This window comes from Colletes latitarsis, chromosome 6, assembly GCF_051014445.1.
Source record: "Colletes latitarsis isolate SP2378_abdomen chromosome 6, iyColLati1, whole genome shotgun sequence".
NCBI classification, from domain to species: Eukaryota; Metazoa; Arthropoda; class Insecta; order Hymenoptera; family Colletidae; genus Colletes; species Colletes latitarsis.
The window spans coordinates 17,601,589-17,623,605 of record NC_135139.1 but is presented as its reverse complement, the minus strand read 5'-3'; the positions used below and the strand labels follow the sequence as shown (position 1 = coordinate 17,623,605).

Below are 22,017 nucleotides of genomic sequence, written 5' to 3'. Positions count from 1 at the left end.
AACGGCTTTCAATGAAAGAAACTACGTAACATGAGTAGCAGGAGTGGGGAACTTGTACTCCGGATACCTCCTTTAGCTTTCTACGACCCGGATAACTTTTTAGTAGTTAGAATCCCCTTTCATAGATGGCGAAACGTGTTTGTAAAATTAACCATGAAGATTGATGGGCAGTGAAAGAGTTAGAGGGGAGAATATTAAAGAAAGAGGTCATAGAAAGGGAGAGATAATAAGGAACGGCATATGGAATATATTGGTGTACAGGTTATAGATATACAGCAGTATCGATCACGTAAACATTTTGTTTATATTTCCCGCTAATTCTTTGAGTTGTACGTATTTATTTTATTGCAACAGAATGCAATCAAACGTCGTAGTAAAGCATATATATGATAATGAAAATAATATTTCTTAGAAACTCAAGAATATCTTCCTCCGTGTTTGGTTCTATTCTTAACAGTGTTACACATCTTGCACATGCGTTACATCAGTTACATGATTCTCTAGAATTCATTTATTGGAGAGCGAAAAGGAAAGGCTCATATTCGCCTCCTTTTTCGAATCTCTGTAGCTGCCGTAGTGTCGGAGCTTACGCATTACGTGGCTATGTATTTGTGTACGTAAGTGGCGAGGCAGTCCTCCGGGCACCAGTCTGCCATCTGGTGACACTGCACTAGTAGGCGATTAAGACTGGGGATATTTATTGGAATGGTGACTTGTGGCCGGTGATGTGTTATGCGGCAATAATAGGAATAGAAACTGCAAAATTTTCTCATATTACTTGATTATTGAAAAACAAAAAATATGGCTCATCAGCTATTATTTTCAACTACTAAATTCGAAAGGTTTATTTTTAAATCCGCGTACAAAAATGTCGACAGAATTCAGGTACAAATGTAATTTAACATAACCTTAGTTCTGTATTATAATACAACCAAATATTTCAAATATTATTCGAAATTCAAGTCTTTAAACTAAGTATCTTTTTTATATTTTATTGTCACTGTATTTCCTAAAAACTGTCATACATTTCATTTTCATTTATTTATGTATTTTTCACCTGTAATGAAACTGAATCTTATCATTATAAAGCATGATCAATTATAGTTAATATTGAAAGAGTCAATTGTAATAACAAATGTAGAGTAACAAAAATAATTGTGTACCTTGTTTTGTCTTTACCTTTTTCCTATCTCTTATTTATTTATAGTTTTCATGTATACCTTTTCATTTTCTTCTCCTTGCTCAATGTGATTCAATTTGGCAATCTAATTCTGGTTTCTGGCTTTTTTACTTAAGTCATATGCTTTTCCTTATGTTTTAATATTCTTGACTTCATGTTCTTCAACTTTTTCTCTATTAATTCTAATTTATCATTTTATCTGTATTTTTTTTCTTCCTTCTTTTCCTTGATACTTTATTTTTTATGTTTTAAGTCATATATTATTCATGTATATTCTACTATTAACTAACAGAGTTTAACAACAAATTAAGTTTAGTTTAGTTGAAAATTTATTTATTTGAAACTATCTCTTATAGTGTATGTATGTTGTAAAATCAATTTTAGTTGAGAAGATATTTGTCATTATTTAAAAATGACAGTGAAACAACCATGTTTGAACAATTACAAAGACAATGGAGGTTATTGTGTAATCAACCACCAAAAGGATTTGAAAAGTTTTTTAAAGGTTGTTATTTGATTTGTCTTTTACAAAATGTTTAGCAAACCTTGCATCATAAGATATACTATATTGTTTAATTGTAGGAAGTGGAAAAAATTCTTCTAAAACTGCTGAAAAAGTTGAGGAGAAAGTTAAAGAAGGATCATTCAAAGAGGCTGCCGCTAAACCACAAACAAATACCACATCTTCTGGTTCTTCATCCAGTCCTAGTGGTAAATCATCTGGTTTCCCGTGGAATTTCGATTTTAATTTCAGTGGACCAGGAGGAAAAAAACCATCAGAAGATGTAAAAAATGAAAAAGCAATGATGATGCTGGGCATAGTTTTTATGGCTGCTGTTGCTGCTTATGTACATGTATTATCAAATGCTCCAGTAGAGATCACATGGAGAGATTTTATTTCAAAGTAATTGAATATCTTCTTTTTAAATTAGTAGCATAACTAAAAAAAATGTTTTGTTAAATTCGATCTTTTAACTAATGTCTATCGCCCGTAGGTGTTTAAATAAAAAAATTGTGGACAAATTAGAGGTTGTCAATAAACAATGGGTCCGTGTAAAACTATTACCTGGAAATTTTGTGAATGAATCTGTAAGTTTATGATGTAAATCTAAATGCATTTATAAAATATAATTTGTTTCACGTAATTTTTAGAACACATTGTGGTTTAATATCGGAAGTACCGAAACATTTGAAAGAAATTTGGAGAATGCACAAACTGAGTTAAACATGGAACCACACAATTATATACTAGTTGTTTATAAAGATGAGATTGAAGCGCTTCATCTCCTAAAATTAGTGCCGCAATTAATAATGTGGGGTACGTAGCGTTAGGTTTTTTAAATGTTTTTTGAGATATGTGCATCAATTCTTGCAGGTTCTTAGATTAATTTGTTAATTGTAGGTTTCATTATTTACACGCTTCGAAAATCGGTGAGTATTTTCAATTCAGGAGGAAAAAGACTTTTTGGTTCGGTAATGGAATCAACTGCAAAATTAATCAATTCCAAAGATATTGGTGTTCGATTTAAGTAAGTCAACAAGTGAACAAAATTTGCAAATTATCAGAAACTGTAGACAATTTCCTTTTACCGTGAAATTATTTTTCCGAACATGTTTTTAGTTAAAAGTTTCAATTAATCATATTTGAGTAATATTTCATTTTCATTAGATACGTATTCTTAAGTATATCTATTAAAAAATATAGGGATGTTGCTGGTTGCGAGGAAGCGAAAATTGAAATTATGGAATTTGTAAATTTTTTGAAAAATCCCCAACAATACATAGACCTTGGTGCTAAGATACCCAAAGGGGCGATGTTGACGGGTAAGTGTACATTATAATGATAAATAATTTTAATTTTTCGATTATTAATTCCATTTTAGGAGAGACAAAAATTTTATGATATTTTTACAGGTCCACCTGGTACTGGTAAAACATTATTAGCTAAGGCTACAGCCGGAGAGGCGAATGTTCCTTTTATCAGCGTGTCTGGTTCAGAATTTTTGGAAATGTTTGTTGGTGTTGGTCCTTCAAGGGTTCGAGATATGTTCGCAATGGCACGGAAGCACGCCCCGTGCATATTATTTATTGATGAAATCGATGCTGTAGGAAGAAAAAGAGGAGGTCGTAATTTTGGCGGTCATTCTGAACAAGAAAATACACTTAATCAACTTCTAGTTGAAATGGATGGTATATGATAAAATCATATTAAACATTTTAATATCAGCAACATATAATAATGTTTAAACAAATGACATTTATTTTTCTTTTCTCTAGGATTTAATACAACGACCAATGTAGTCGTATTAGCAGCAACTAACAGAATAGATATATTAGATAAAGCATTATTACGACCTGGAAGGTTCGATAGACAAATATTCGTTCCCGCTCCAGATATTAAAGGACGAGCATCCATTTTTAAAGTGCATTTAGCGCCTTTGAAGACTACGGTAGATAAAGAGCAATTAGCTAGAAAAATGGCTTCCTTGACACCTGGTTTTACAGGTATAAAAATTCAATTAATCGGTGAAATTCGTTGAACAATATTGATTGCCAGAATGTCATACATAGATCTTTTTAGGAGCTGATATTGCTAATGTATGCAATGAAGCGGCTTTAATAGCGGCAAGAGACATGAATGATAATATTCATCTAAAACATTTTGAACAGGCTATTGAAAGAGTTGTTGCCGGTATGGAGAAGAAGACGAATGTTTTACAACCCGACGAGAAAAAGACAGTCGCGTATCACGAGGCTGGCCATGCGGTAGCAGGTTGGTTTTTGGAGCATGCGGATCCACTTTTGAAGGTACGTTTTTCGTCGATCAATTCGAAGTTCTTTATTTTTGTTGCGAGTTTGTAGTCGTTAAAGTTAAACCAAACTACGAACGAAACTTAGTGGCTTAATCCTTTTTTTTTTATCAGCGATTTATTAATTGTTGAAAATTAAACCATAACGTTTCATTCGTACGTCTTTATTTTGCATATAACAGGTATCCATAATTCCTCGTGGAAAAGGGTTAGGTTATGCTCAGTATTTACCACGCGAACAATATCTTTATACAAAGGAACAGTTGTTTGATAGAATGTGTATGACGCTCGGTGGACGAGTGTCGGAAGAAATATTTTTCGGTCGCATAACAACGGGAGCGAAAGACGATTTGCAAAAGGTAATATTTTATGTCAATTTATTAACACGATTCACATCTTATTCGTTTCTTAAAATGTCAAAACAATCTCCTTTTTATTAGATAACTGATAGCGCGTACGCTCAAGTTATCCAGTACGGTATGAATGAAAAAGTTGGAAACGTTAGTTTCCAAATGCCACAGCCAGGAGAGATGGCTTTTGATAAACCGTATTCCGAGCATACTGCACAATTAATTGACAGCGAAGTACGTGAATTAATTGAAAGTGCTCATGTACATACCCATAATTTGCTTTTGAAACACAAGGATGACGTAACTAAGGTACAACACGTATCATTCAACCGATTTTGTGTAATACGGAAATTAGTGACTTACTTTCGCTGTTGGTTTGATTAGGTGGCCGAACGATTATTGAAACAAGAGATTTTAAGTAGGGATGACATGATAGAATTACTTGGCCCTAGACCTTTCCGTGAAAAGTCAACTTACGAAGAATTTGTCGAGGGTACGGGATCGTTCGAAGAGGACACGACCTTGCCAGAAGGTTTGAAGGAATGGAACAAATCGAGAGATTCTAAGGATGAGAACAAAGAAGCAGTTTCTCCATCTGAGCCAGCTTCGACTAGTACTCCTAAAGATAAACCTCAACACCGATTATAATTATACAGTTTAGGTTATAGTCTGCTAAGTACTTTGTATTATAGTTTGAAATATATAACTGTAATAAGTAATAATATATGAGTGTGCATTCGATTGCATCGATTGTATATACCATATTCTTATATTTCGTAATCCATGAAGCTATCAAGTTCAAAATGCAATCGAGTTTTACGTATTATTTTACAAAATACTTTTTGGGTAATAAAGTGTTTCCATTTTTTATCGCATGTGTTATTTGTTCGCTAACATCAATTTTTCATAATGGCGGTATTTAAGTTAACTGAGAAAATATACGATTACATAAATTTTAACAATTTTTTCACTGTATATTGCATTTATAAGCATAAGGTATTGCAGGATGCAAGACGTAATAGTATAACCAGGAAAACGTATACCTTATTATTCATATAATTGTACGGTGTGCAACTACTCGTTCTTTTCTAATAAAAATCAAACCAATAAAACGACAGTGATAGGTAAAAGAAATAACATCCATAATTTGTTATTTTTTGCAACGTATAATTAATAAAGTTTACAAATGTAGTGCAATTAAACTGTTTCTTCCTTAAGTATTGTAAGTACATTGATAATTTGTTACGTTACTGCTTCTGTTGTTAATTCTTGGGTTTCACTTTTGGCGCAATTTCTGGTGTACTCCATGAAAACATACCGTGTGTGTTGTGTATGTATGTGTGTGTGTGTTTGGGGGGGGGGGGATAAATCGAATCCTTGCTATTATATTATGTTTCACTCTTCAAACGAAAATTTAAAAAACCGAAAAACAATACCATTTTGCATTCATTGTGCACGAAGGTTCATACATATTTTTTATGACAAGATTAAAAAAGATTTAATATGACGAAAGTCTTCTTCTCGATAGGGTTCATGGCTCTAGGAACAAATTTTCGTCCCGGTGTAGCGTCTTGAATGCGATCAATTAGTTGTAAATATTTAGTCATATCTGTGACGGATTTTTCTAAATTCTATTATTTTTATTTCGTATTTTTATAATCAATACGGTGCAACGTAATTCGTCTATTTTGATAGTTACTGTTTCGAATAAATAATGAAATAATTTAAACAGATTCCAAGAGAAATTCTAGATCAATAATTTCCGGGAAGAAAACCTTTAAGAAATCTGTTCAAAAGAGAACAAGATGCGTCCATGAAAATGTAAAATGTAGACCTTCGTCTCTCTCTCTCTCTCTCACTCTCAATACTCACTATATCAGAACATTCATAAACGACTTCGGTAAGCTCCGAGCTCGTTTATACATGGATTTAAGTAAATCAGAGCAATAGATGTGCATGCATCTCAATATATCCACTATCAGTCTTGGGATTTCCTTTGAAATTTTATTTTATGACTCGAAACGCCATTGGGAATGAGTTCGAACGTTTAGTCTCGAAAAAGAAGTATCGTCTGATCGAGAAGTTCGTTCGCTATTTTACTTTTTACGTGCAACTTTGTGTCGTTTCATACAAAAACATGGAACGGCGAAACAATTCCTACGTTTAATATATTCTGCGTCGATTTTAAATACGCGTTTTAGGCGACGTGTCCCGCTTTCGAAAATAAGAATAATACAAACGTATTAGAAAAATTCATGGGTGCTTACGTTTATATAAAATTTTAAACAGAAATATGTATATTTTTCTACTTTGTAACAATTGTTGCAATACAGATTGTGACTTGTATACAAAACTTTAAAAAAGTGAGGTTATACATTTGGCAGAAATAACACGTGCACACACACAATGGCTTCAATTCATTTTGTAACAGCTTAAAATGAAAAGTTTAATAACATATTAACAGTTTTTTTTATTAAGTGATGTGTTACGATCAAATGCGCGCTAATACAGGGAAAAATCCGTTTACTTTTGTGACGTTATGCTTTGTGACGTTTCAAAACGCGAATAAAGGTGCCTTTAAGCAGAGTTTCTCAATTCGTGAGCCAAGACGTACAAAATTGTATTTACTTTTCACATGATTGCGGCAGATTTCAACGGATCGCGCAAACATCGTCGATATATACGTAACGCTATGCAAAATTTGGCAAAGATAACTGCGTTTTTCTTCTAGTGCGATATTTATACGCGTGAAACATATTCAGTTTAAGTTCGTTAAAGAAGTTTCTAACCTGGAGTCTTCAGCAGTTTGTCAATGTTTCGTCTTGTTTAAAATTGTTTCATCGGAAAGAACTTGAGCGAAATGTCTTCTCGATTGATCTATCGATTGAAAAAGAAAAATTGTTCAACGTATAAACTTCTTCGTATTTATGCAGTTGTTAATTCTCAGAAAGCAGGCCTAGGCCTGTTCTTTTTATTGTTTGTCAGATCTTCGATGACACATTCGAATTGCATGGTGCTGTGATTGCAGACGGGCAAGTGAATAAACAATCGAAAATGTGAATCGCACTTCGATTCGAATGAATCGACGGTATTCTTTTCAATGATATCTCGATACGATGTATCGCATTCTCACTGAAATCATCGAATTGTAACAACGACTTATAACCAACGATATCCGCGTATCGACAAAAATCTTGTTTCGTGCGAAATATGTTACATACTCAGGAAAATCGAATATCTCAATAAACGAATCAAGAATAGCTCCGACTCGGAATATTTCAATATTATTTCGCAAATCAAAACGTGATTTAGCAAAGGAAAATTCTTCGCCTTGAAGTTAGCTTCAAGTTATTTTTCTTATTCGATGGGCCACAGAATCTTTGCCGATACGTGACTTACAAGGATGGCACAAAAACAATAATGTATTCGAACGAACAATTCCTACACGTAGATGATCTCGCGAAAGCATTGAAAAAGTTTATCGTCGATCCAGCCTTACACACGGTTCGCCTAACCCTTTCCCGACTTTTGTCGCGATAAATCTTTGATCCCAAGACATCGTTTTCTTCTTTTTTTGTGATTTTCTTCTCCGAAATGGCGTGTCATCCCAGCGTTTCTACAAAACTATACGATTTATCAAGTAAATGTTTATACGTTCCGAAATTTTACCATTAAACTTAGCTCGCTAACTCACTAATCAAATATATCATACAATCACTAAATTATTGCTTTGTCGTACCTTGTATCACACTAATCTAAACCCTATTTTTTGTTACCTTACGTTTTCTCATTTCTCCGTATTTTTTTTCATTTTTTTTTTTTATTCTTGCGACAGCCAGGTTTACCGATGATCATGCCTGCTTCTCTTCGGACTTATTTGTGTCACGGATGCGTTTGCGGTGTTTCTTTTGCATGCATTTGTTCGATTGTTCGTGTCGTGTACCTGTGTGTTTATGTGTGTATGCATGTGTAACGACTCGATGACGTTATGAAGCACAGGTTTCATATTTATCAACTCTGCCATGTGACTTGAGCGAAATCTAAATTATCGTACGGTGGCGAGCTTGGACCACGCTCTAATTAATTTCGTAATTGGATTTCTTAATGGGTAACCTATTTCTTATCCATCGCTTATAAGTTATCCGCTTAACTATGTAACGGATAATTCATTTTTCACGCCCCTTCCGTCGCTGCGAATAATTTCGCTGCGAACTACGTATTTAGACAGCCTTGAGAGAATGGTGCACACGTTCGATCGATAATAATTACAAAATTATGAACCTGTGTCGTGAGCAAAACAGTGTTTGTGTATCGTACCATGGTAAAAAGTGGTAATCTTTATAAATGTATTTAAAACGATAGTACGATAATATACGACGAACCGTTGGAAGGTTTTAAAGTAAATATTCCTTGATTTTAGTAAGAAACCTCTCGAAAGTAATACGTGAACTCACAAGAAGAGGTCGCACCTGTGGTGTTACCGATTTTATCCAAATTTCTTCTGGCGATTCTAGAGCAAAAGCAAAGAGACATGTATCTGAGCTTTTTTGGCAATGCTCATTATTTACAAAAATATTTGACGTTTAATTTTAGAATTTCTATCTATACAGGGTGTTTGGCCACCTCTGGGAAAAATTTTAATAGAGGATTCTAGAGGCCAGAATAAGACGAAAATCAAGAATACCAATTTGTTGATGGAGGCTTCGTTAAAAAGTTATTAACAATTAAATTCAAAAATTTCAAATCGTTCTGGAAAAATTATTTTCGGTTTCGGGGGTCAATTACAATCATTTTTGGTCAACAGACATACTCCCGAAATCCTACCCACTTTCGAGAAAAAAATTCGAGTAAGTGCTGAAAGTTTTGGTTGAAAAAAAAGACTTTTGAATTGTCTTGGAAAAATTATTTTTAGTTGCAGGGGTTAATTGCAAGCATTTTTGGTCAACAGACATACCCCCGAAATCCTACTCAGTTTCGAGAAAAAAATTCCTTACCGAAAATATAATTTCTGGCCAGAAATGTCTGCCCGAATTTTCATGCGAATCTTTAAAACGTCATAACTTCCGATCGGATTGGACGATTTTAATGTTTAAAAAAGCAAACTATGCGTATTTTGCTGGAGAATATGTACAAATCGCAAAAATATTCGAAAAGTTGGTCCTTGACCCCGCAATATGAGAAAAACCCCATAAAAATGGTCCAATTTTCAAACAGTCATAACTCCAACAATTGTGAATATATTTCAATGAAACTTTTTTCTGAAGTAGGGCTCATGGGTACCTACACAAAAGTATTAGACAACTTTTCTGTAGGACGTTAAACAAAATTACTAAAAATGAAAAAGGAATTTTTAAGAAAAATCGACAGGGGGGGGGGGGTAGGTGCCTAAATTTTTCGATGAAAAAAAAAATTTTTAATTAATTCTAAAAAAATTATTTTCGGTTGCGGGGGTCAATTACAATCATTTTTGGTCATGAGTCATACCATCGAAATCCTACCCACTTTCTAGAAAAAAATTCGAGTAAGTGCTGAAATTTTTCGACGGAAAAAAAAATTTCTAATCGTTTTGGAAAAATTATTTTCGGTTGTGGGGGTTAATTACAATAATTTTTGGTGAATAGACATACCCCCGAAATCTTGTGCATTTTCGAGAAAAAAATTCAGTACGGTCGGAACTTTAAACGTTAATAATTGTTTAACGAAGTCTTCATCAACAAATTGGTATTCTTGATTTTCGTCTTCTTTTGGCCTCTAGAATCCCCCATTAAAATTTTTTCCAGAGGTGGCCGAACACCCTGTATATATGTACTTTATTAAGCAATTACAATTCCTTGTTAATGTCATTGAGCAGAGAGTATTGAACTGTACTTTTAAATATACATATGTATAAAGGGGGTTGATTTTTTCAAATACTAAAATAAATTTTTACAAATATTTAACTTTTGGCAAAGATGGCCAATTAGAAGATAAATACGGTTAGTATGGCATTAATGTTTTTAAGCGTGGATTTGTTTTGAATCACAAATATTTTGTTTCTTGCACATTTTCGTTTTTCGTAAAAAAAACTGATGCGTTCGAACGTGTGCTATCAATTAATCAAAGTCGACAGACGTTAGTTATTATAAAATGTCCCATAGCGTCACGCGAGTCTCGAGTTTCGAAATTAATCAGAGGTGATCGTCATCAGAGGGGGCGGGGGGGTAGTTTCTGTGTGGACCATTCGACTAACATACACGTACATATACATATATAATATCTCGGGTGTCTGTCTAATAAGTTAATTAATTACATTTACACGGACAATGTTTGTCGCGTTTTCGTTGTTCTTTTTACCGTGTTCTCAAATATACAGTTAACATTCGGCTTACGTCTCCCTCCATCTTTCTTCGCGTCGCTTCATCTTCAACCCTTATTGACAATGCGTTATCACTGCGAAAGCGATAATTATTTATTACATTACATTTATCGCTGCATTAATGGCGCCACGGCTTGGGCGTAGTAACGTTTAAGTACTTTGGTCCTCTTTAGAGTCTTTTCTTTTTTTTTTTCGTGTGTAATACTTAATTATGCGACGAGTCGAAAAGGTAATCGGTCTCCCACGATTACGAAAGTGGAAAAGAAATTTATCTTTACATTTTCTTCGTCTGTGTGCCTGTGTCTGTGTATGTATGTGTATGTGTGTGCGTGGCACGCGACTTCGGTTCGCTTATTCTTTGTTTCCAAGTTTAATTTTACAGTTAGGACATATTTTTCATCGAGGTTACGTTTAATCGTGCTCGTGCATCGGGGAGGGATCGGTTTTTATCTAACAGAAAAAATTCTGTTAAACGTGGGTTCGTGACGGTAACGAGTACGACGCGATCCGAGGAATTAAACGCGATACACAAATGCAACGTTTGTCATAGGATAATCGACAATTACACCGATAACGTAATTGCAATTATAAAGTTTGTCTTAACTAGGGGATAGCTTACGAAAATCTGAAGTTCGCGTTTACGTTTTGCGTTATCGAAGTATACAGGGCATTTACAAAGTAAGGGTCTATTGCAGGCTCAAATTGCACAATTATTAATTCTTTGCTATTCACTGATCATCCATCATCCGACTGTTAAATATAAAACCTTATTTACGAATGATAACATACGATTCCAGTGCAAAAGGTTCCATTACCCATTTATGGGTAACGACCTATAGGTTGAGAAACACTGCTCTATTGCACGCGTACTCGATGAGTGTTTAAAATCGATTTTTTCGAAAACGAGCAGCGTTATACGAACAAATTTTGTCCTACATTACGAGTGTCAACAGACACTTAACATTTTTACGTATAAAAAATACATAGCCCTTTAATTTAAGTTACCGTTAACAAAGCCTGCTTCAAAATACCCTGTTTAAAGAGAATATCGTCAACGTTGCGCCAATTCTAATACTCTGGCCATTTTGTCTCCCAACGTAGGAACAGTGAAGTCTACGAAAGAATCAACAGAGAACCCCCGCTCTCTACCTTGTAACGAATTATTCGAAACATACTACATAGTGATATTTATTATTACTAATTTAAGTCATCGACAAAGGAAGTAAGTGGGGACAGCGACACGTCTCCCGAGTTGATTCTTTCGCCGACCTATATACAGAGTATTTCCAAAATGGCGTCTCAAAATTTACAGGCGCATTCTATATCTCGAATCTAAGAAAAAAGTTGTGATAATCTGATACCGTTAACTTTTTGTTCGCATGGTGTAGCAGACACAATACAAGTTCTAGCATGAACACAGCTCACCGTAATTGCGCAAGTTACCACCAGAGGCACCCAAAATGGCCTCCGTCGCTGCGCCACACGGACCTCCATGCGTCTTTTACAGGTTTGAAGAACGTTCGTCGCGTTTCTAATAACGTTGCACGTAATTCTTCGGCGTTTTTCGTTAGCTTCGAACGTGTTATCGACTTTAAACGACCACCGTACCAAATAAAAAAAGAAACAGAACGGCGGAGATTAGAATCAGGCGATCGAGGCGGCCATGCAATTGGTCCACCGCCGACCTCGACATTTCTTATCCGATACAAGAAAACGTGCTAGCATGTTGGGTCTCGAATCGGTTATATCTTGGAAATAAGATGTTTCCAGACTCGCGATTATTAATAGGTTTTCTTTCGGGCTCGGATCGTCGTCGTACGCGCGAAATGATTTTTTATTCGAGCACGCAGCCAATAAGAACGATCCTTCGTCGCGGACAAGAGGCATGATCGTAAGGGGCCTGGCTTCAAATCGTTACGCGTGTCTAAAAAATAGTGCGTCGATTCGTCCCCAAAATTTCATCGTTTACATCGTTATTAATATTAATTACCATCTTTTTTTTCTTTTTTGTTTTTTTTTTTTTGGTTTTTGTTTTCATTGTTTGCTTTTGCTCGAGTACACTACGGCGGATCTAATAATTAGTTTGTATTTACGGGTACTCAGTTCTGCGGCTTGCGATATATTACTTCTCTTCGTCGAATCGATTCCGCGCGCTGTTGGTGTCGCTGTTGCGCGCGACCCCCATTTTTCCCCCGCGAATTCTTCTTCTTCTTCGCGAGACGGGAAGCGCCGTGGAAATCGTGTCGGCAAGCCCCGAAGCTGCGATATAATTTCGAGAATATCTTCCACGGCGAAACGGTTCTTCGACGAGCGGCGATTCGATCGTTGGTAAAAATATGAACGAAGTTTCGCAGATCTACCACCGTTAAAAATTATTTTGCCGCGACGCCTGTGAATTTTGAAACAATACCGTGCGGGAATCGAATTCGTTAGTCGTTTTCGACGACGATCTTTAATCGTTTCCATCGTGGTCGTCGCGACGACGAAGAACGTTTCGTCCGTTAACGCTATAGCTTCTCTCATTTTGGTTTTATTATTAACTACCGTTACGAGGTTAACTCTAATTATAGATTCAATTGACTGTCGATAATTGTAATACAGTATGAAGACGAGACTGGTAGCTGTGAATATCATTAAGTGTGCGACCGAATTGCAAACAAGTGTCCGATCGTCTCCGGATTTGGTCGGTTCCGGATCTTACGACATAGGCGTAGGCTCTGCGCGTGTGGTTTTTTTTCCCCTTATTGGACATGACTCGAGGTTCTATCGTATGCTTCACAGTATCTTGCCGCATAGAATCGAAACGAATGCACGAAACGATTTTCAGGGCAACGTTGTTCCCATTTCAACGGGGTTCAGTCAGAACCAGACTCGCTTAACAGATCCAAAGAACAAAGAACGATTACGGCTAGGAACTCTACGTACAATCACAAATCATCTTATTGCTCGCGTAATTGTTCTGCGGAAACACATGGAAAAATAATGGAATTTATTTACAGGTCAACGATCTCGCGTTTGATACGGTCGTAGAATTGAACGTGTAGCGTTAGGCAAGTCTATTTCTGACTTTTTTCCAGCGACCTACGAGTGAATCGGAATCGTCAACAAAAAAAAAAGAAAAATTACTTTGACGGCCATTGTCACGCATACGTGATCTTGTCAGTCGTCGTTTACTCAATTTACTATGTTCGTTCATTACGATATCTCTTGCACTTATTATTATCTCTTACACATCCTCATTTTCATATTAAATTCACGCAAGTTAACCACAGATCTCGTTTCTTTCGAGTTTGTCATTCGAAAATATAGTCTGCAACGAAACGAAATTGATAATTGCACGTTTATTTAATGATAAAACTATGCAAAGCTAATTTATGAAAACTTCAGGTCAGGAAACTCTCGTGAAAATCGCTGGCGGTGAGGACCAGTCTTCAATGGTTGTTAGATTCCGTGCCACTCGTACGTTGCTCGCGTTAAACAAACGAATAGAGACGTTGGGACGTTCGATCGGAGAATAATCCCGGTAAACAATGAAGCAAGGAAACGGATAGACAATTTGATGCCGGGTACGTTTATACAACTTAAATCACTAAAGCTCTCCGGAGCGTAGATCGCCGCGTAAACTACGTTAACTAATCGATTAAGTACGCACGTAAATTCATTCGCCCCCCCCCCCCTCTCCTCTATCGTACAATCGTTCAAAATGTCTCGGTACCAAAATATCTCTACGTCATTATAAAAACGCGGTTTCGCGCGAAAGCAAGAGAGCAACACGACGACGGAACAAAATACGATTACATCACCGACTATACACGTGGCCCCTGGCTAGGGGGTAACCTAAAGATAAAACGAAGCGTAGCTCGTTGACTAGAGCGTAAAAGTCTCTTTGGTTTCGTTCGCGAGAAATATTGCGTCGATTCTCGCTCGTTCGGGCATTCCTTTCGTCGCTTCTCCTCGATACGACGAATTATTCGTTCGTATTTCCGTTTCGTCCCGACGATAGGATTCTAAATTAATATCACATTGGGCAATTTGGTGTCTTACGAGCAAGCACGAAGCATTCTAATTCGTCGCTATTCAGTACCTACGGTCGGTGCAACGAATATTACTTGCATCGCCACAAATGCAACGAATTCTATACTCGGTTCATCGAGAAGATAAAAACGACAAAACGTCAGCCAGTCGCGTGATCGGTAGTTGGTCCGCTGCGTGGCATCGCCAATAGCGTAGCTAAAAGGGGGGCGAACAACGAAATAAGAAAATTCATTTGATTATTTAAAATAATCTCTAGCCAAGTACGATAATATATCGATTGGAGGGACACTGCCTAATCTAGCTACGCCACTGGTCAACACAAACTCTACGCCTCTGTATATATAAATAATAACTTGTATAAATTCTATTGTATTTGTATCTATTCGGTGCACAGACCTCTGTTTCACCTCTGTCACCTGGCTTTTTCTATCTTCTTAATCAACAGAGAATAAATGCGACTTCCGATTGAGTGGAATGCGAACCAATCGGATCTCGTAACGTATCTAGCGTCTGTCGTTGCAGCTGTGGCACGGGCAAGATTTTTGCGTCAGAGTCAGGTGATCGAAAAGAAGCGTTCAAGAATTCGAAAATATGATTATTGCACGCTTAAACGCGACGCATATGTATAAATACAATTTCGAAAATAAACTTTGGAACGTTCCAAACGCATCGTCTCGTAAGTAGGTGAAGATCTCGCGCGCCAAAACTCTCGGTTGCCTAGGGACCGCATCAAAATGGCGCGCATTCTTCCCGCTAAAATATAAGACGTTTAAGATTCATTTTCATGCGACGCGAGGCCACGAATTGTAACAGATGTCTATAACAAATCTTTAAACTAATAATTAAACAACAAACTATATTAGATTACATGTTATGCAAATAATAGAATAAATAGAAAATGAGGAACAAGTATCAACAGAAGATATCGTGACGTTTGTGATGGGAATGTTACGATAGTGTGATATTTATGTTTTCGCGATGATAAATGTCATGATATCGAATGTCACGGCATTAAAAGTCGTGACTTTATGTCACGTGAAAACGGACCTTTACATAGTTTAATCTGCCCAGATCATATCTCTTTGGCAACGAGAGAGAAACAAGGTTGTGAGTAGGCAAGACGGAACAATTACACCTACGTCAGTTGTATGGACTTCAGTTGGTGAAGTATGATATATTAAAAGTTTTGGAAACGATACAATTAATTAAGCGCGGTCTTCTTGGGATTTAATTCGTACTGTTTAATAGTACTGAATTCTTAAACACTTTATCTCGAACACCTTGGAACGCGTTAAATAAATCGACTAGCGACTAGACAAAGGCAAACACAACTATCCAAGCTTGCTCTTATCTACGAAAGTATATGAAGGTTGATTGGTCAAACAAATTTTAACTTGCACTTGATAACCACGAGTGTCGACTCTAAATTGAATAATTCTAAGTTCAATAAATTCACTTTATCTTGAGATCAATTTGATTAATTCCTTTCGTCTCGAGTATACTTTATGGAATTAGAAACTTTCGTTATCAATCAACCCTCGCACATTTGTCTTATCGATTAGCAGCGAATTAACAGAATAACTAGATCTACGACTAGGTTCAAGTTCGTCATGAATTAATGGCTCTCCACCGGCGGTACGCTTCGAAAATTATTATTCGAAACGGGGAGCTTCCGACGCGACGACAAATGAAAAAGCGTCGATAAGTTTTATGCGCGAGCCGCAGTTGGTCGCGATCGCGTTCGCGCATTTAACAACGAGAAAATTACAGGAGGATGTTCTATAATTCAGGGGAGCAGAACGAGCCGACCCTTTCGCCACCGAATGGTCATTCCGGCGTTCAACAGGTGGTCCAGTTTACGTGAAATGTTGATGAAAACCTTCAACGTGTGCCCCGTCGCATTGTGCGCCGAGGACGCTGATGGAACTTCGAAAAAAAAATAAAAAAAAAATAAAAAAATGGACGCTTCCGGAACGTCGAGCCCTAATTCGGATCGAAAACTTTTCTCGAATACGCTCGAGACCCGTCTCTCCCTTAACCTCGGTCATTTACCTCCGATAAATCGATAAAATCGTTCCTTCGAACGAATTAATCAAGACGTATCAAAATATTGGTCTTCGTTGGATCACGGTTCTTTAATTATACATTTGAAGAGAATAGAAGTTACGTCGACCAATTTAAACTTCTATTTTTCTGTTCAGACGGCGTAAGGGCTTCCCGAAAATCGATAATGAAAAATCGCGATTTCACGAAGTCTCGAAAGCGTTAAAAGCTACGTTTTCAAACCGCGTCGCGACTGACAGAGCTTTTCCATCGTTCTCAAATTTTCATTGTTTCCGTCTTCTCACGGAGCCCTTTGACCCGACCTCTTTTCTTCTCGGTCGTTTCGCGTGAATTTTCTTCGAAATTAATTTTACTCGGAAATTGATGGTCCCTCGATAGTATTGTATCGATTCACCGCCCTCCCGCGCCTCGATCGAGACGGCCCTCGCATTTTATCGAACAGGAGCCTTAATTACGATCGATCGGGAACGAACGACCATCGTTCGTTTCCCTCGAAGCTCCGCGAGTATCGATTTCGCGGGCAGAGGGACGAAAGGAATGCCACTCGAGTCGCGTCGGTTCGAGCGCGATCGATGCGAAGAAACTCGCGTCGTCTTAGTTTCGATATATCGCTGCGCGTGATCGATACCCGAACGCGCCCTCTTCGACTACGGTAATAACATCCACCCTTCGATGGGTGATCCATTGGCGTCGCGCGAGGAACCAACCGGAAATTTAAACCGTGTTTGCACGTTGGTTCGACGTCCACTGATCAACAGAGCGCTTCCGGTTTTAACGGACCAATGGAATGGCAAACGAAACAAGAGCGAAGTTTATATAAACATACATCAGAAATAAAAAGATTATCTTAACGTGAGTAAACGTAGAGAAACGAACACTTAGTGACAATAATAGAATGCAGAAATGCAGATGTAATTGTTCCATGAAGAACACAAATAGATTATTGTATGTTGGCGTAACTGGTTGTAATTCGAATAAAATTTTGCTTGTCTCTATATTCGAGTCCGTTAAAACTGGAAACTTTCCCTGTATAACAAATCTTGAATTGCCCAGCGCGAATTGTATCTTCAGTCGCAGTTTGAACCGTTGCTGGAATAGATTCGTGATCGCTTACCCGGATGTCGTCTGTCGGCGCACGATGGCGTTTTTGGTGAGAAGGATCGGCCATGGCGTCAACAATGACGGCGAGAACGGTTCGTGGCGAAAGTTCCCAAAGTCTTCGAGACAATTTCGATTCCTAATTTCAAGGTCCTCGATCGAATCTTCGAGCTCAAATTGCGAGGATTCCCAAGTCGATTCACGTCGAATGAAGGGAAAGTGGAAAAGTAGGATGGAACTCGCCGTCACCATTGAAGCTATCGAATTCCAACCGTTTCAGACCTGAATCGATCTCCTCTATTGTCGTTGACGATGGAACCAACGACTCGAAAATGTTCGTTCCCCACTTCCTCGCCGACGCGCGATATAAGCTTGTGCAGTGTGGTGCAGCACCTCGATGAAATGTGACGATATACTCTTTTGGTTGGAGCGTCGCTGGCTGAAAAAGATAAGTTTAAACCGCTGGTTAGCGTCGAAATCACAAAACACAGGCACTTTATTGCTCTTGTGGTGGACTTTTGTTTGTAAGAAGGCAGAAAAGGAAAGGAAATATTGGGTAGTTGGTCTTACGATAACGTCGTTAAGAGCGTAGCCCTTTGGTGGCGAGTACGGGACGTGACGCCACACTTTCAACAGATACTCAAGCTTTCGGAATCGAACTTCATAAGTTATTCAAGTGTTTTGAATAAGAAAATTCTGACTACTCAAAACATAAAGTACAAAGAGTAATTTGATTCAGCAAGTTTACCTGACGATCAGCGACCGCGCGATCTACGCGCGTCCCTCCAGAACACGAAGCCTTAGAGCAGCGTTTCGACGTCGTTGCTGCACTCATCGTTCTCCCTCTGGCAGGAGGACTCGAGGTGCTTGTTCAGGTATGACTTCAGGGCGAACGATTTGCGACACTTGTGGCACTCGTAGTTCTTGTCGGAGGAGTGTGTCTGCATGTGTGCGCGTAGATTCGACCGATCGGCGAACGCCTTGCCGCAATGCGCGCAACCGTACGGCTTCTCGCCGGTGTGACTTCTCAGGTGACCTTGCAACAACCAAGGTCGCGAGAACATCTTGCCGCAAACGCCGCAACTGTGCGTCAACTTATGTGTTAGCACGTGCATCGCTAGCGCTGGCATGCTGACGTACGCCTTCCCACAGTGGATGCACTTCTTCGCCGATTGCGAGTCGATGCTGCGATGGGTCTGTTTGTGCCGCGACAGGTTCGACGATGTGGCGTATTGCTTGCCTGAAACGGAGAACAGTTTTCCCGTCATTCTGCACGTGAGACCTCGTTTCCACGAGACGGGGCTTCGTTTTACCAACGGTATTTGCTCCTTACGATAACGTCGTTACAGTAAATCCCGCTTTCAAGTGACGATAACGGAAGCGCCAGTTCGTTTGAAAGCGGGCTTGAACTAATAAGGAACCCAACTGTAACAAACCGAGTTTTAAGAAACTTTGCACACAGGTAAAGTTTGCCAAGATTGCATTAGATATCGTATTCGTTTCAGCGAGTTTTATGTTTATCAAGTGTCTGACTTGTTACGAGCCACGATTAGTTCTCATTGTTGGTTTGATAAGTACTGGGGTCTGAACGGTTACGGTATAATCTCCTTCGTAGAGGCTCAAGTATCCAGCGCCTACAGGGAGTAGATTATGACCGCAACCAATGCCAGAAATAAAGTATTATGGCGTCATCTCCCGGACTCGCCACCAGAGAGACCTACTGACTACGGGATATTGGCTAGTATATAGGAATGGAGCTAAGATCGTAGCCCTTTGCTGGCGAGTACAGGAGGCAAGCCACAGTATTATATAAATATGACATATCGTAATTCGCACTTCTACTAATAGTAGCCACGACAACTATCGTTTGTTCCATCGTACATCTATTGGATCTTCGAATCTCTAGAACGTACCGCATTCGCAGCAGACGTAACGTCCAATCTTGGACGTCTCAGGCGCCTCGACCGGTTCAGCTTCCGGGATCTTCTGGCTAGGCGTGGCCTTTTTGTTCTTCGACCTGCCATCGGCCACCAGCAGAGTGTCGTACGTGTATATCGCTAGCTTGGCCTCAGACTGCTCGGTGACAGTCTGCACCTCCTTGTCCTTCTGGCTGGGCTGCGAGTTGGGATTGTTGTTCTCTATGTCGCTGCTGCACTCGGACGTAGGTGGCGTTAGTGGCGGTGTCGCCTCGATGGCCTGGTGCTGTTGTTGCTGCTGATGGGGCGGCGGTTGAAGCGGTTGCTGGGCGACGATCGGCGTACACGGGATGGACGGTGTGCTGTAGGTCAGCAGGATCTCCTGGATCGGCGACAGAGGGATGAAAACGCTTCCCGTTTGTTGCACTATCGTCGTGCTCGGCTCGTAGATGATGCTGGCGGTAGGCGGCTGCTGTTGCTGATGATGGGTGTAGACGGCGGAGTTCGCGAGGTCGATGGTGTTCACTTGGTAGATCGGTTGGTCCGGTTGGTACACCGTCATCTCTTGGATGTCGGTCGCTGGGCTCTCTATGACGCTTTGGGGTCCGATGGCGACGCTGGGCGGTGGCAACGGCGGCAACGACCTCGAGAGCTCCAGCAGATCGTGTGCAGCTTCCGTTTCCGCCGCGGAACGGTCCTTGAACATCGAGGACACGTGACTGGTGATCACGTTGCCGCTGGACCCTATTCTGGTGTCGGGCGTCGGATGGTTCGCGGTGTCCTCCAGGTGGTACGGGGTTGCGGTGCTCGACGGAGGCGACGGTTCCCCCGGTGGCGAGTGGTGGTGGATCGAGATCGTCGTTGGCTGCTCCACGGCTGTTCTGGACGGTGACCTGGGTGTCGTAAAGAGTAACGTGGACGTGGTCGTTGTTGCGTCCTCTACGGTTGAGCTGATCGACTCCGTGGGCGGCGTGATCGTCGTGGAGGATCCCGTTGTGCAGGCGATCACCGCCGTCACCTCCATCCGCGCTGACGCCGGAAGTTCCGTCGTCGCGTTGCTCGTTGACGATGGGCTCGCGTCGACATCGCCCGGCTCGTTTGTCCTCTCCTTCGATACGTTCCGTTTGGCTGTCTTTGCTCCCGTCGCTGTCGTATCCTGAGTCTGCGTGCTCAGGTATTCTGTGGCATAAAAATAATTACTGTATCATTATTTTTAATTACTTAAAAGAACTAAAACAAATGATCTAATGAAATTAGCGGAGGAAGAAAGGAGACTCTGCTGAGAGTTTTATCTGCTCACGACAATACCTCATTTACCAAAATTACTCGAAGGCTACCTGTAAGCCTGTTGTAGTTGTACAGGAAAAATAAATACAAAAAATATTATATTTTTTACAGTGGTTGATCATCCAAAGTAGGGAGGTGTAAATTTGGTTTAAGGGGTTGAGAAGGAGGTACGCGATAAAAGTATAGTGTCCTTATAGTCGGTCTGTGGCGTCACTTCCCGTACTCGCCACCAGAGGGCTATGCTCTTAGCTCTCTCGCAAGTGCTTGATCGACCCCTCCGTTCCTATGTACTATATACGATCCTCCACCAGCAAAAGCGCGCTACAAGTCCCCGGTAGCTCGACAAATTTCTCATTTGTCGTAGATACGGATTTGTTTGGAGCTTCGATGTTGCGATCAACGGAAGTTCCCAAAGAGACGAACTCATTTTCTCTAAAAAGGGCCCGTGTCTCACGCTGGGGAAGCCCGGAGAAGGCACCATTAATCGTAACTCCGCGGAAGAAGCGGCGGCATCGATCCCCGGGTCCTCCTTTATGCGCAGCAATTAAACTTTCCGTGCATCGGGCAGAGGCGAGGAGCCCCTTCGATGGAAAATGAGAAGCCCCGGCGGTGAAATTTAATAAACCCGCCGGGTGGGGGAGGTTAGGGGAATTTCGTTTGTAATGGAAAAACTTTATCTGGAGCGGCGCACGGGGTACGTCTGTTTCCGTTCGGAAAGAGGGGCAGAAGGAGGTAAACAGAGAAAAGAAACGGAGTCGCCGAAGCGGGATAAAAAAAAAGAGAAAAAGAAAACGAAGAAAAAAAAAAATTCGTTGTCTCTCCGTTCGCCTCCGCCCCGTCTTTTCTTTTTTCTCCCCTTTCTCGTTCATGGCAATATTAACGGGACACCGGAGAAGCGCGTAACTCGATTTCTTGATTTGAC

At 39.6% G+C, this 22,017-nt stretch overlaps 2 protein-coding genes across 5 annotated transcripts in view; one reads left to right on the top strand and one right to left on the bottom strand.

Moving 5' to 3' along the window:
• Nucleotides 1-617: 617 nt before the first annotated feature.
• Afg3l2 (AFG3 like matrix AAA peptidase subunit 2) lies at nt 618-5,208 on the top strand. Its single transcript, XM_076767259.1, has 13 exons — nt 618-885; nt 1,565-1,685; nt 1,763-2,084; nt 2,176-2,269; nt 2,333-2,498; nt 2,583-2,709; nt 2,886-3,004; nt 3,095-3,370; nt 3,458-3,685; nt 3,762-3,988; nt 4,173-4,349; nt 4,431-4,649; nt 4,725-5,208. The coding sequence occupies exons 1-13, from the start codon at nt 802-804 to the stop codon at nt 4,986-4,988; spliced, it is 2,424 nt and encodes an 807-aa protein (XP_076623374.1). The 5' UTR covers nt 618-801; the 3' UTR covers nt 4,989-5,208.
• Nucleotides 5,209-5,492: 284 nt separating this feature from the next.
• LOC143342928 (uncharacterized) overlaps nt 5,493-22,017 on the bottom strand; it is a 454,297-nt gene continuing 437,772 nt past the window's right edge. Inside the window, exons 2-6 of one of the 4 annotated variants that reach the window (XM_076767267.1) lie at nt 19,806-20,987; nt 18,641-19,132; nt 17,909-18,331; nt 7,842-7,964; nt 5,493-7,217 (exon numbers count right to left, since the gene is read on the bottom strand). In XM_076767267.1, the coding sequence (XP_076623382.1) occupies nt 18,693-19,132; nt 19,806-20,987 (1,622 nt within the window). In that variant the 3' untranslated portion in view covers nt 5,493-7,217; nt 7,842-7,964; nt 17,909-18,331; nt 18,641-18,692. Of the gene's footprint in view, nt 7,965-8,116; nt 9,544-17,908; nt 18,332-18,640; nt 19,133-19,805; nt 20,988-22,017 lie in introns of those variants that run through there. The other 3 variants (XR_013079875.1, XR_013079876.1, XR_013079877.1) reach the window with 3 other exon arrangements.

What these genes read in the sequence shown, in the direction of transcription:
- Afg3l2 (XM_076767259.1), top strand. Translation starts at nt 802, where the DNA reads ATGGCTCATCAGCTATTATTTTCAACTACTAAATTCGAAAGGTTTATT. An exon ending in ATTTGAAAAGTTTTTTAAAG is followed by an intron (nt 1,686 to 1,762) that starts GTTGTTATTTGA and finishes GTTTAATTGTAG; the next exon opens with GAAGTGGAAAAAATTCTTCT. An exon ending in CAAAGGGGCGATGTTGACGG is followed by an intron (nt 3,005 to 3,094) that starts GTAAGTGTACAT and finishes ATATTTTTACAG; the next exon opens with GTCCACCTGGTACTGGTAAA.